A 14,430-nucleotide genomic window follows, 5' to 3' on the forward strand; every position below is an offset into this window, starting at 1 on the left:
GATTCCTCTGAACTGTTCCAAATGATCAATGCTAAAGATAGAATGGAGAAGTTTGGAATTCAAATGGAATTAGGAAGCCATGAGAGAAATCAGTCAAAGAATTGGAATCAGGAAAACTCATCTTCCACTGATGCTCCGATGCAAGACTTTCTTGCCCAAAAAGAGAGAATAAGGAAAAAATATGTTGGGAAAATTGTGAAGCTAATCAAAGCTAAAGTACTAGTAAATGAACAGGATTTAACCCAAAACAAAGGAGAAGATGCTATAAGAAGACACAACGGACAAAATTACAATGGGACATTCATTCTTTCTCTTGGAAATAACTTCCTTACTTCTCCAAAAGCAATTCACACAAAAGAGAAGCCTTATAAATGTTTGGAATGTGGAAAATGTTTTAGGACAAGCTGGCAACTTACTATCCATAAAAGGATCCACACAGGGGAGAAGCCGTATAAATACACGGAGTGTGGAAAGACCTTTGCTCGAAGAAGTCATTTTATTTCCCATAAGATGATCCACACAGGGGAGAAGCCGTATAAATGCGAGGAGTGTGGAAAGAGTTTTGCTCAGAGAAATGGACTTACAAGACACAAAAAGGTACACACAGGAGAGAAACCATTTAAATGCATGGAATGTGGAAAGATCTTTGCTCAAAAACATAATCTTATTTCCCATAAGATGATCCACACAGGGGAGAAGCCATATAAATGCATGGATTGTGGAAAGAGTTTTGCTCAAAAAGGTAATCTTATTTCCCATAAGATGATCCACACAGGGGAGAAGCCGTATAAATACACGGAGTGTGGAAAAACCTTTGCTCGAAGAAGTCATTTTATTTCCCATAAGATGATCCACACAGGGGAGAAGCCGTATAAATACACGGAGTGTGGAAAAACCTTTGCTCGAAGAAGTCATTTTATTTCCCATAAGATGATCCACACAGGGGAGAAGCCGTATAAATGCGAGGAGTGTGGAAAGAGTTTTGCTCAGAGAAATGGACTTACAAGACACAAAAAGGTACACACAGGAGAGAAACCATTTAAATGCATGGAATGTGGAAAGACCTTTGCTCAAAAACATAATCTTATTTCCCATAAGATGATCCACACAGGGGAGAAGCCATATAAATGCATGGATTGTGGAAAGAGTTTTGCTCGGAGACATGGACTTACAAGACACAAAATGCTCCACTCAGGGGAGAAGCCGTATAAATGCACGGAATGTAGAAAGACCTTTGCTTATAAAAGTAGTCTTATTTCCCATAAAAGATTCCACACAGGGGAGAAGCCATATACATGCATGGAATGTGGAAAGACCTTTGCTCAAAGAAGTCATCTTATTTCCCATAAGAGGATCCACACAGGGGAGAAGCCGTATAAATGCATGGAGTGTGGAAAGAGTTTTGCTCGGAAAAATGGACTTAGAAACCACAAAAAGCTCCATTCAGGAAATGGAGAAACCATTTAAATGCATGGAATGTGGAAAGACCTTTGCTCATAGAAGTAGTCTTATTTCCCATAAAAGAATCCACACAGGGGAGAAACCATATAAATGCACGGAGTATGGAAAGACCTTTGCTCATAGAAGTAGTCTTATTTCCCATAAGAGGATCCACACATACGGAGAAGCCGTATAAATGCACGGAGTGTGGAAAGAGTTTTGCTCACAATAGTCATCTTACTTCTCATAAAAGGATCCATGCTGGGGAGAAACTATATAGCAATAGCAATTCCACTTAGATTTATATGCTACTCCACAATGCTTTACCACTTTATCTCTGAGCAATTTACAAAGTCAGCGTATTGTCCCCAGCAATCTGGGTCCTCATTTTAGCGACCTTAGAAGTATGAAAGGCTGAATCAACTATTAAAAGTAATCTATACGAGTTCAAAATGTTTTCAATAAAATGCCAATTTGAAACTGTTCAATTTCCACTTATTTAAAATGCTCCATCCGTTTTCTTGCTGAAATATTTCTTCTCATCCAGAATTTGCATTTCTTGCTCACTCACGATTTTCACTTTGCAAAGCCGCTGCCTTTTTTTTAGCTATTCCACAAAGATCTTTAATGTTCCCAGATGCAAATGGGATTATGATGAAAAAAACAAGAACAACCCACACCTGAAATGTTGTTCTTTGTCTGGGTGGCAACCAGATTAGAGCTCTGCTTCAAATTAGAAATAACAAATTGAATGTTCTTCAGCATTATAGAATTAACAGTTATTAAAAACAATCCCTCAACAGTGAGAAACACTTAGCAAAGTACTCTGAGCTGGAGTGAACCTTTAAAGGACCATCTTGGGGGGCTCACCAGGGGTGGGGACTAAATTTTTTTACTACTGGTTTTGTGGGTGTGGCTTATTTTTGTGGGTGTGGCTTGGTGGGGGGATTAATGTGACTGGGTAGGCGTTGCCAATTTTTTTTTAACTTTTAAAAGCATTTTTTCTACAACCTTAAGAGATTGGGGTAAGCGAGCAGTAAGCGGGCCGGGGACCGGTTCGGGGACGTGGCCAGCCAATGTTATTACGGGTTCTCTGAAGTACTGCAAATTTTTACTACCGGTTCTTGCGAACCGGTGCAAACCAGGAGCAACCCCCCACTGGGGCTCACCCAGACCCTCCCATTAATCCAACTAAGAATTGTGCCAGTTAGAGGATTTGGTGAAGGAGGAGATCAAGAGGGATCCAGTCGAAGGATGTGTGGCGATCCCTGGATCTTACTGATTCAGCCTCAATCTGCCCCCACCTTCCCTTTCCCCAAGATCCCCCCTCATTCCCTTCCACACTTCTTGCCGCCAGTGGTGGGTTGCCCCCCATTTGCACCAGTTCTATAGAACCAGTAGTAAAACCGGCGGGAGGCTCCACCCACTGACCCCGACGTCACCAAAATGGTTCTGCACCTGTGCAAAAGAGCGTGGGAGCGAAGCGAGAGCGTGCGGCCCCATTGCAAACTGGTAGTAAAGGTAAGTAGAACCCACCCCTGCCACCCGATCCCGGCCAAGCTGCCATCTGGGAGTCGGACCCCTCCCCACCTGGAAGGAGGCCAGCCAGCTGCAGGCAGAGCCAGGTCTGGGGGGTCTCCCTTTGCATTCCCCCAAATCCCCCCCTCAGCAAGGATCTTGGCATGGCTCTGCATGGTCAGTCAGTCCCATGTGGCATCTGAAGTAACCAACTTTGTATTCTATTCTGGGTCCTCCTGTGCCTCTCCTGTGCCTCCTTCTCTTCCTTCCTTCCCTCCAGCCAAGCCCACCGTCACCATCTCCTCCACCACAATGGAACCCGCTTCCCCCAACACCATCCTCCTTGTGCACCACGATGGGCTTTTACCCATTGAGGTCCAGTGGCTGAAGAACAGGTGGCCGCACAAGGAAATTTTGGAGATTTGGGGCAGCTTTTCCTTACAGAGACCTGAAAAAGTATTGCAATGAAAAAGAAAAGCACACACAAACACTAAAATCTTGCCCAGAATTTTTCCATGTTTTGGGAAATTGCAAATGGGAAGGGAAGGAAGGGGACATCCCTTCCCATTCCTCCCTCGGGGAGGGTGCACCCCAACTTTGTGGCCAGTTCTTGACCCCCCTTTTTCCTTGTGACATTTGACTCAATTTCCAGCTAAAGGAGCCCCAGGTTCCCTCCTTTGCTGCCACCCCCCATCCTAGCCCCATTTTCTCTGTTCCTATGAAACGTCTGCAGGGAGGGAGCAGGGGAAGTGGGCCCTCCCCTTCTTGATTAACCCTCTAATTAAGTCATTTAGGGAGAATTCCAGAATCTCCTGCAGATGAAATGGGGAGGAATCCCTGGTCCTTCCCAGCTTTTTCCTCCATGAAATGAGCCTATTCTCCCTCTATCTGTCCCTGCCTATCAACCACCCGCCTGCAGTGTGGGCCTGCCTTGGGGGAGGGGGTTGAAAGGGAATAAAAATATGTTATTCTCCCTGGAGCTGCTTCGAGAGAATCCAGGATAGGATGGGTGTTGCTCTGTTCTGCCTGGAGACGGAGCACGTGATCATAATTTGCACATGTAGTCCCTCCTTTCTCGCCTGGTGCTTCCCCAGTTCGGCTCAGTCTTCAGCGCAGAGAGACGTGTTTGAATGAGCGGCTTCACCTTTCATTCTGTGATCATCTAAGTGTGAGCTTTCGAAGCGATTTATTATTGTAATTGTGAGGATCGCTTTTTTTTTTTTTTTTAAATGATTTATATGCCACCCTTCTCCGGAGACTCAGGGTAGCTTACAATGTGCTAAGCAATAGCCTTCATCCTTTTGTATATTTATACAAAGTCACCTTATTGCCCCCACAACTGGATCCTCAATTTTCCCAGCTTAGAAAGGATGGAAGGCTGAGTCAACCTTGAGCCTGGCAAGATTCGAACCTGCAGTAATTGCAGGCAGCTGGTCTTAATAACAGGGTGCTTTAGACCACTGTGCTACCAAGGCTCTAAGGATCGCTTTTGCGATCAGGCTGCTAGTGGTCCACTGGCTAGCGGCCTTGTGCTGGCTTTTCTACAGCCGAGGTCCCCGCCAGGTTCTGAAGGCCCTGGCTGAATCCCTGCCTCTGGCATCACATCTTCTCCAGCCTCCTCATTGTCTGACTCAAGTGCCAGCTCCACAGGGTGAACTGCACCACACCAGCCTCCTCGTTGTCAGAATCAGGAGATAAAATCAAAACCCTCGACTGGAAGGTGCAACTGAAGAAGTTTAATATGGAGGAAATACGCAGCTGCTGTCCAATGGAAGAGGGAGATACGGACACAAACTTTTAGTTTTATATCCATATAAATGAATTTAAGATTCACAGCAGAGAAGACAGTCAGGAACATCCTGAGGTAAATCTCAAACGGCGCCCAGAAGGAAAAGGCGGGAAAAAGGGAAACGCCCCCTTTCCACCCGCAGCAACCAATCAGAGCACAGATCCCCTCAACCACAACGGGGTCTTTGAGACCATTGTGCATTTAACCTTCTTCAGCCATTAAATTGAATATCTTCACATTTAAAGTGTTCAAAGGAAACAGACCTAAAACGACTTTGCTTTTGTCCATTAGATGGAATTGTCAGGTTGGAATAATTGTTTTTTTTCCTTGCACTGTGCTAAAAAGAAGTCAACTTTTCCCCCTTTTTTCTTGTACCTCAAACTTTCTTTTCCCCTCTTTTTCTCCTTTCCTTAATTTCCTATTTCTATTTTTCTTTGTGTTTTGTATAATAAATAAGATCTTGAGATTCTAGAAAGAGTGCAGAGAAAAGCAACAAAGATGGAGGCAAAAACATATTTAAAAAACTTGGTTCCTGGAACTGGGTATTTTCTAGTCTGATGAAAAGAAGGAGGAGGGCAGACATGATGGCATCTTCTGATATCTCAGCGGCTGCCAGAAAGAATATTTATTTTTTCTCTTCCCTTCTCTTCTCTTCTCTTCTCTTCCCTTCCCTTCTCTTCCTTCCCTTCCCTTCCCTTCCCTTCCATTCCATTCCATTCCATAAATAAGAAGCAGGCCGAATGAAAGAGGTGGAGGTGGAGTTCCATTATACGTATATAAGAAATAATCAACAGCTCTAGAAACGCAACAGAAGAAAGGCGAAAACTTCCTTCCATGCATTTGGGTTCATATAAAAGGGGGAAAAGAAGCACAGGCATCGAAGCCTTTGTCTGACAGGGAGCCATTGGGAGGGGCCTTTCCTCCTACTCCCAAGCCCATCCTCCCCGTCCTCTCCCTCCCCCCTCCCATTCACTCCTCTTTCCTGTCCTTTCTACGATCCTGGCACTTTGCACCAAATCCACCAGGGGGCGCCCTCTGCCAAGAGAAGGTGACTCCAGGCACTTCCCCATTGGTCCACTGGAGCCTTGCCTCTCTAGGACTTACGGAGAGGCTCCGGGTGAGTCTAGCATTTCTTTTTCTTCCCTTCTCAGATACCGAAACTGGAAGCCATTTGTGGTCTTTGCAAGGCAAACTTTCCGCTTGGGGGAAGAAGAAAAAGAGCGGAATCCCTTGCAGGGATCAGTCCTGCAACCCCAGAAATGGTCCCCTGAAGGAAAAGGCATCTGGAGACCCACCAGAGTCCTTGGAGCCATTTGCAGTTGCTCTGCAGGACAGAGAAAGGATGGAGACACAACCTTTTGGAAGGGAGGGAAGCGGAAAAGGCCCTTCAGCTGCTCAGCCTGGGAAGGGGGGGGAAGCTCTGGACAAGGACTGGGCCGGAGATCCTGGAGGAGGAAACCATCCTCCCTTCAGAAGTTCAGCCCTGGAACTCCATCCAATACCTGGAGGCTGAGGGTCCCCGAGGACTTTGCAGCCGACTCCATGACTTTTCCAGGCGATGGCTGAGACCAGAGAAGAACACCAAAGCCCAGATGCTGGACCTGGTGGTTCTGGAGCAGCTCCTGTTTCTTCTGCCCCCAGAGATGGAGGGCTGGGTGAGGGAGTGTGGAGCAGAGACCAGCTCCCAGGCGGTGGCCCTGGTGGAAGGCCTCCTCCTGAGCCAAGCGGAGGAGCAGAAGGAGCAGGTCCACTTGCAGGTAAGAGTTCAAAAGAGAATAGAGAATGTGTTTGAATACTTCACCTTTCCTTCCCAAACTTCTCTGACATTCATAATATGTGGCAATGTCCCACCTATTCTTGTAGGACATTGTTCCCTTGTTTCTCATTCAACCTCACGGATGGATATTGGGGGCTTTGAGGTGGCGTTCTGAATATAGGAATCGACTTTACGTCGCGTGACGTACATTAATTCTGCTTCTTTTTTCCTTCCTCCTACTGGAAGTGCTGCACTGTGGAGATCAGAGATCCTGAGGGAAAGAAGAACCCATCAAATCCCCCTCAGGAGGTATTTTTCAGGAGGATCCCTTGGGAAGATCCAAGTCAGGACATCTCAGGAGGTAATGGAAGATCCTCCAATTTCCCATCTGTCTTAACTTCGCTCTCTCTTCTCTTCTATAGAATATCTCCTATTTTGTTAATTATGGATTTTGAAATTATTTATTCCTTACAGAGAAACAAAGAATGACGCTTTCTGGTTTTTATGATGGAAATCAAACAGTGGTTGACCGTCCAAATCAGGTAAGAAAGGGAAAAGTGATTAGATTTCTATTTTTCCTTCAGGAAGTGAAGTGGGTGTGCAGAGGGCTCCCTCCTTCTATTTCCCCCCCTTGTTTGGCCTGGATTATTTTTGTGTTCTTCCACATGCAGAGCAGAATAGCATTTTCAAGTTCCTGTCAGCCAGCATAGCTTCCTCTTTCTGCTACGTACTCCTCCAACTTTGAGTTTATAAGAAGCAATTTTTAAAAAGTCCTTCAAGAGTAAACGTATCGCAGTGACAGTAACTGCTAGAGACCCTTTTTGGGGGAGAATTCTTTGACTCGGAATTCTGCAAGGCTAATGAAAAATAACTAAATACTCACATTGCCACATTACCATTTTTAAAAAACCTTATTTATAACCAGTAGTTCAAAAATAAGCAAACTGTATTAAAAAATAAAACCGACTATTAAAATCCAAAGGGAGTGGCCGTGTTGAGCATGTAATCCAGGAATACAAAATAATTTCCAATCCTCTGATTTGAGCCTCGATTAGGAGATCAAACATTCCCGCTTTGCAAAGGCTGAGAAATGAATTTCCCAGGGAATTTTCTCTTTTTTGTTTTCTTCCTTTCAGCCAATGGCTCAGACTACTAGATCAATCAGTGATAGATAGAGCGATGGATCAGTTGATCCAGAAGTGGGATTACTTTACTAAAAGGCACTGAAAGTTCTGCAGAGAAGACTCTCCCCCTGGGGGTCGCCAGCCTACATTGTTTGGCCGACGGCACCCTGAGGAGGCCCTCTCTGTGGGAGCGTACTGGTCGGTGGGAGGCAATCGGTGGCAGAATGTGGTCCTGTAGATAACCAAGTCCTAAGCCATGGAGCGCTTTAAAGGTGGTAACCAACACCTTGAAATGTACCTGGAAGACCACCGGGAGCCAGTGCAGCTCGCGCAAGAGGGGTGTTACATGGGAACGACGAGTCGCCCTCATTATTACTCGCGTGGCTGCATTCTGGACCAGTTGGAGCCTCTGGGTGCTCCTCAAGGGGAGCCCCATGTAGAGGGCATTACAATAGTCCAGACGGGAAGTGACGAGGGCATGAGTGACTGTGCGCACGGCGTCCTAATCCAGAAATGGACGCAACTGGGAGATCAGGCGAATCTGATAAAAAGCCCCCCTGGCCACGGCCGTCATATGATCATCCAAAGACAGCCGTGAATCCAGGAGGACGCCCAAGTTGCGAGCCCTCTCTGAGGGGGGTAAGATCTCATCCCCAATAGCCAGCGACGGTGTTAACTGACTATATCGGGCCGTCGGAAGCCACAGCCACTCAGTCTTGGAGGGGTTGAGTCTGAGCCTTTTCCTCCCCATCCAGATCCGCACGGCCTCCAGGCAACGGGACATCACCTCAAGGGCATCATTGGGGAGGCCTGAGGTTGAAATGTACAACTGTGTGTCATCAGCATACAGTTGACACTTCACCCCAAAGCCACAGATGATCTCACCCAGCAGCTTCACATAAATGTTAAACAGGAGGGGCGAGAGGACTGACCCTTGCGGCACCCCACGTGAGGAACCTCGAGGTCCACCTCTGCGGTCAGAGAGGAAGGAGGAGAACCACCGTAGCATGGTGCCCCCCACTCCGACCCCCTCTAGCCGACACAGCATGATACCACGATCGATGGTATCAAAAGCCGCTGAGAGATCTAGGAGGACCAGGACAGAGGAGCAACCCCTGTCCCGAGCCCTCCAGAGATCATCAACCAATGCAATCAATGCCATTTCCGTGCTGTAACCCGTCCTGAAGCCCGACTGGCACAGATCTAGATAGACAGCTTCATCCAGGAATCGAGGAAGTTGTCTTGCCACCACACTCTCAACAACCTTCGCCGCGAAGCGGAGGTTGGAGACAGGATGATAATTAGCTAATGCAGCCGGGTCCAGGGAAGGCTTCTTGAGGAGGGGCCTCACCACCGCCTCTTTCAGGGCAAATGGGAAGACACCCTCACTCAACTATGCTTTTTTAATCTCCTGAAACCAGCCTCGTGTAACCTCCCGGGAGGCCAGCACCAACCAGGAGGGACATGGGTCCAGTAAACATGTAGCGTTAAGCTAAGGTGACCAGACGTCCCGCTTTTGGCGGGACAGTCCCGCTTTTGAGCAATTTGTCCCGCGTCCCGCGGCGTTTTAAAAAAGTCCCGATTTTTCATTCTGCCTCCTGGTTCCCGGCTGCCTCCTGAATCCCCGCTGATGGCTAGAGGGAAAAAACCTGTTTAAACTCTTGCCGCGGGGCTTCAAAGGGCTGCCCTACGTTGATTAGCTCGGCTTCCCCCTCTCAGCTGATTTGCACAGGGCTCTGCTCTTGCTAAATTGCTCAGTTTTTTTTTCCTCTTTGTGCAAACCAAGCTCAAAACGAAAGTGAAAGTAAAACAGGCTGTTGGCTTTGCGGTTTGCTTGCAACGTTGGAAAATTAGGCAGCAGATTTATTTTCCTTTTCCTCACCAAAAAAGGTAGGTGCAAACAATGGGAAATTATTTAGGGCAAAAGAGGAGAGTTCAAGATTTTAAAACACAAAAGAAAAAAAAGCTCTTTTTAACTAGGGAATTGTAATAATTGAGATATTATTAATTGTATACTGTGTTGAAAGCAGAAATGGTTAAGTTGTGGTTTGGAGGAATATATGGGGGAAATTATTTGGTTTATTATTATTGGTAAGTATAATTAATTGATTTGTAAGAAATTGGATTGCATGGAAATAATTGGAATATTCATGTTCATATTGATTAATATACAAAAAAGATAGTTATATAACTAATTGATTTATATTAAAATGTTGAATTTGTATTAAACAACTGTATTACATAATTACATAATTAACCAATGTGAGGATGGATATAAAAATAGATGACAATGGGAAGGGGTATAAAATAGAATAGAAGGGAAAAATTGAATTTGATTAAGATTAGAGATGAGGATGAAGGGTAATATTGGTTTTTTAAAAAAATAGATGAGGAATAAATATGGCAAAAAGGAAATATAGAAATTGTAAATTTAATTGAAATGACTAAACACTGTTTAAATTTGTGAACCAGCCAAATATTCTGTTCAAAGAAAATACATTGTATGTATGTGTGTTTCTAATTATTGCTATTTATTCATATTTGTTCTCTTTTATTCTTTAAAGTTTAACAATTCATTCTTTATCTTAATATCTTTATATTTGTTTGGGGTTGGCTTTCTTCCCTTTCATCTTTTTTATTGTACAGCAATCTTTCTCCTCAAACCTACCACCTCTCTTTTCTTTCCTTCTTACTTTCTCTTCCCCCCCCCTCTTCTTCTCCTCCCTACTTCCTCTTCCTTTCTCCTTCTCCTCCTCTCTTCCTCCCTCTCTTAACCGTCACTCCTACTCTAATTTCCCTTCCCTTCCTTCATCCCTCTCAATTACTGTATCCTTTTATGCATATGGACTACTCAGAGGGCTGAAAAAGTTATTTTTGACTGGTCCTCGCACTTTTGACCAGTCCTCGAACTTACGACTGTCCTCACATTTTACATTTTTGCCCTATCTTGTCATCATGGTGAAGAGAAGCAGTTGTGAAATGAGTGACATGGTTGTTAAGAATGCTGCACGGGCATAAATGTGAGGATGGTCATAAGTGTGAGGACCAGTCAAAAGTGTGAGGACCTGTCAGAAATGACTTTTTTCAGCCCTCTGGTTAGTCCTTTTGTGCATATGGACTACTCAGACGGCTGAAAAAGTTATTTCTGACAGGTCCTCACACTTTTGACCGATCCTCCCACTTATGGCCAGTCATCATTTATGCCCGTTGCAGCATTCTTAAATTAATTTAATTTTTAAACTAACAATAAAATATGTTCATGTAATTATGTACCTACTTACTATGTTTTTAAGCAATATGTATATAATAATTTATAATATAATTTTAAATTAATTTTTTTTAGATTTTTAACATGAGTAAGAAAAGAGGATGCAAATTCAACGATAATCTAAGAAGTGAATTTCCTTTTATTAAAAAAACCAAAAGCGATTACATGGTAAAATGTGAGAAATGTAATGGTGAATTTTCTATTTTGCACGGCGGGAAGAATGATATTTCAAAGCACTTGGAGACACAGAAACATAAAAGATATTTAAATACTGCTGCATCTTCCTCCAAAATACAGGAATTTTTTCGGAAAACAATTTATGGAGACGAAGAAAAGAAATTAGCATTAGCAGAAGGACTTATGTCTTTTCATGCTATTAATCACAATCATTCCTTCAGATCTATGGACTGTACATCACAAGTTGTCAGAAAGTTATTCAACAAAAAATTTGCCTGTGCTAGAACAAAATCTGAGGCAATTGTGTGTAATGTGCTTTCCCCATATGCATTTTCAGAATTAAACAAAAATCTAGAAAAAATTAATTTTATATCCATATATTCTGACGCATCTAATCATAAGGATATAAAGTTATTTCCAACCATTATTAGATTTTTTGATTTGGAAACTGGAATAAAAATTAGAATTTTAGATTTCGTTTCTTTGCCTGGCGAAACTTCTGAAATAATTTTCAATTCCATTATTAATATTTTGGAAAAAAACAATTTAAAACATAAAATGATTGCATATTGTGCAGACAACACGAACGCAAATTTTGGAGGAAAAGCGAGAAGAGGTACAAATAATATTTTTTATAAATTAAACAAAAACCTTAATCAAAACATTATTGGTGTTGGTTGTGCAGCGCACATAATACATAACGCCATTCAAACAGCTGCTGACTTGTTGCCTGTAGATGTGGAAAATATTGTTATTAAAATATATTCTTATTTCTATATATACACTGTGCGCGTTGAAATGCTTAAAGAATTTTGTGAAACTGCGGAAGTCGAATATCAGAAAATACTTGAATACAGTAAAACGCGCTGGTTAGCTCTTTTGCCAGCTGTCGAAAGAATTTTGAAAATATACAATCCTTTGAAATCCTACTTTCTATCACAGGATAAATGTCCTAGAATTTTAGAAGAGTTTTTTGAAAAAGAATCTTCAAAAATTTGGCTAGAGTTTGTACACAATCAAGCAGCTCTTTTTCAAAATGCTATAAAACTTATTGAAGGTGACAAAATTTCGGTAATCGAAGTAGCAAATGAAGTTAATAATTTAAAATTTCAGTATCAAGAGCGGTTAGAAAATAATTTTGTTCCATTAACTATCCGTAATAGTATAAGCCAGCTAGAAGAACAAGGTGCAATAAATCCTGTAGATTTCATGAATCATGTCAAAAACTTCTATAGTAACTGCATAGATTATTTAGAAGAGTGGACGGTACATTACAATGATATTGAACATTTTCATTGGGTTACATTAAAACAAGAACTTAATTGGAATAATGTGCAAAAATCATTCGATTATATTACTCAAAATTTCCCATGTAGTAATATTTCTGAAAATGATCTTTTTGATGAGGTATCATTATTAAAAAAATATATTGATAAGGAAAAGGTTAAATCTTGGGCATCAGCAAAAATCACAATAGAGAACAAATGGTTAGAAATATTTCATCATTTTGAAACAAACCATGTTCCATACAATAATGCACTAAAAATTGTGGAATATGCGCTGTCCTTACCAGGAACTAATGCTGCGACTGAACGCGTTTTGTCTACGGTAAATAAAGTGTGGACATCAGAAAAATCACAATTAAGTGTTGAGACTTTGAAAGCCATTTTATGTGTGAAATATAATTTAACAAATTCTTGTGAAAAATTTCATGACCTTTTAAACAACGACAGCAATCTGCTAAAAAAAATTCACTCAAATGAGAAATATGACAAAGAATAAAATAATACTATACATTTATACAATAATTATTTATTATATTTGTAAATTGTAGTTATGTTGAAATAAAAAAATATATTAGAATACTATTTTTGCGTTGTATGAAAATTTTTGATGCTCCATATAGAAATATTTAATCAAGAACCGAATCCCCCCCCCTGTCAATGGTGTCCCTCTTTGGAGGAATATATGGGGGAAATTATTTGGTTTATTATTATTGGTAAATATAATTAATTGATTTGTAAGAAATTGGATTGCATGGAAATAATTGGAATATTCATGTTCATATTGATTAATATACAAAAAAGATAGTTATATAACTAATTGATTTATATTAAAATGTTGAATTTGTATTAAACAACTTTATTACATAATTACATAATTAACCAATGTGAGGATGGATATAAAAATAGATGACAATGAGAAGGGGTATAATATAGAATAGAAGGGAAAAATTGAATTTGATTAAGATTAGAGATGAGGATAAAGGGTAATATTGTTTTTTTAAAAAAATAGATGAGGAATAAATATGGCAAAAAGGAAATATAGAAATTGTAAATTTAATTGAAATGACTAAACACTGTTTAAATTTTTTTTTTTAATTTTTGATTTATATGCCGCCCTTCTCCGGAGACTCAGGGCGGCTTACAATGCGCTAAGCAATAGCCTTCATACTTTTGTATATTTATACAAAGTCAGTTTATTGCCCCCACAAACTGGGTCCTCAATTTACCTACCTTAGAAAGGATGGAAGGCTGAGTCAACCTTGAGCCTTGGCGAGATTCGAACCTGCAGTAATTGCAGGCAGCTGGTCTTAATAACAGGGTGCTTTAGACCACTGTACTACCAAGGCTCTACCAAAATTTGGGAACCAGCCAAATATTCTGTTCAAAGAAAATACATTGTATGTTTGTATGTGTGTTTCTAATTATTGCTATTTATTTATATTTGTTCTCTTATTCTTTAAAGTTTAACAATTCATTCTTTATCTTAATATCTTTATATTTGTTTGGGGTTGGCTTTCTTCCCTTTCATCTTTTTTATTGTACAGCAATCTTTCTCCTCAAACCTACCACCTCTATCTTTTCTTTCCTTCTTACTTTCTCTCCCCCCCCGCTTCTTCTCCTCCCTACTTCCTCTTCCTTTCTCCTTCTCCTTCTCTCTTCCTCCCTCTCTTACCCTCACTCCTACTCTAATCTCCCTTCCCTTCCTTCATCCCTCTCTATTGCTGTATCCTTTTATGCATATGGACTACTCAGAGGGCTGAAAAAGTTATTTTTGACTGGTCCTCGCATTTTTGACCAGTCCTCGAACTTACGACTGTCCTCACATTTTACGTTTTTGCCCTATCTTGTCACCATGGTGAAGAGAAGCAGTTGTGAAATGAGTGACATGGTTGTTAAGAATGCTGCACGGGCATAAATGTGAGGATGGTCATAAGTGTGAGGACCAGTCAAAAGTGTGAAGACCTGTCAGAAATGACTTTCCAGCCCTCTGAGTAGTCCCTATACACATAGCCATGGCCACCCGGTCACATGACCAGCTAGCCACGCCCACCCAGTCACATGGCCTCCAAGCC

General features: G+C 41.8%; 1 protein-coding gene across 1 annotated transcript in view; it reads left to right on the plus strand.

Moving 5' to 3' along the window:
- The window catches only part of LOC139311676 (uncharacterized), a 396,884-nt gene extending 394,961 nt beyond the window's left edge, over positions 1-1,923 (plus strand). Inside the window, 2 exon segments of the mRNA XM_070936149.1 lie at positions 354-1,449; positions 1,451-1,923. Coding sequence (XP_070792250.1) covers positions 354-1,449; positions 1,451-1,636 — 1,282 coding nt within the window. The 3' untranslated portion in view covers positions 1,637-1,923.
- The last annotated feature ends 12,507 nt before the right edge of the window (positions 1,924-14,430 follow it).

This window comes from Pituophis catenifer, unplaced genomic scaffold, assembly GCF_029215685.1.
Source record: "Pituophis catenifer annectens isolate HBS135680 unplaced genomic scaffold, rPitCat1.0.hap2 SCAF_2, whole genome shotgun sequence".
In the NCBI taxonomy this organism is placed as follows: Eukaryota; Metazoa; Chordata; class Lepidosauria; order Squamata; family Colubridae; genus Pituophis; species Pituophis catenifer.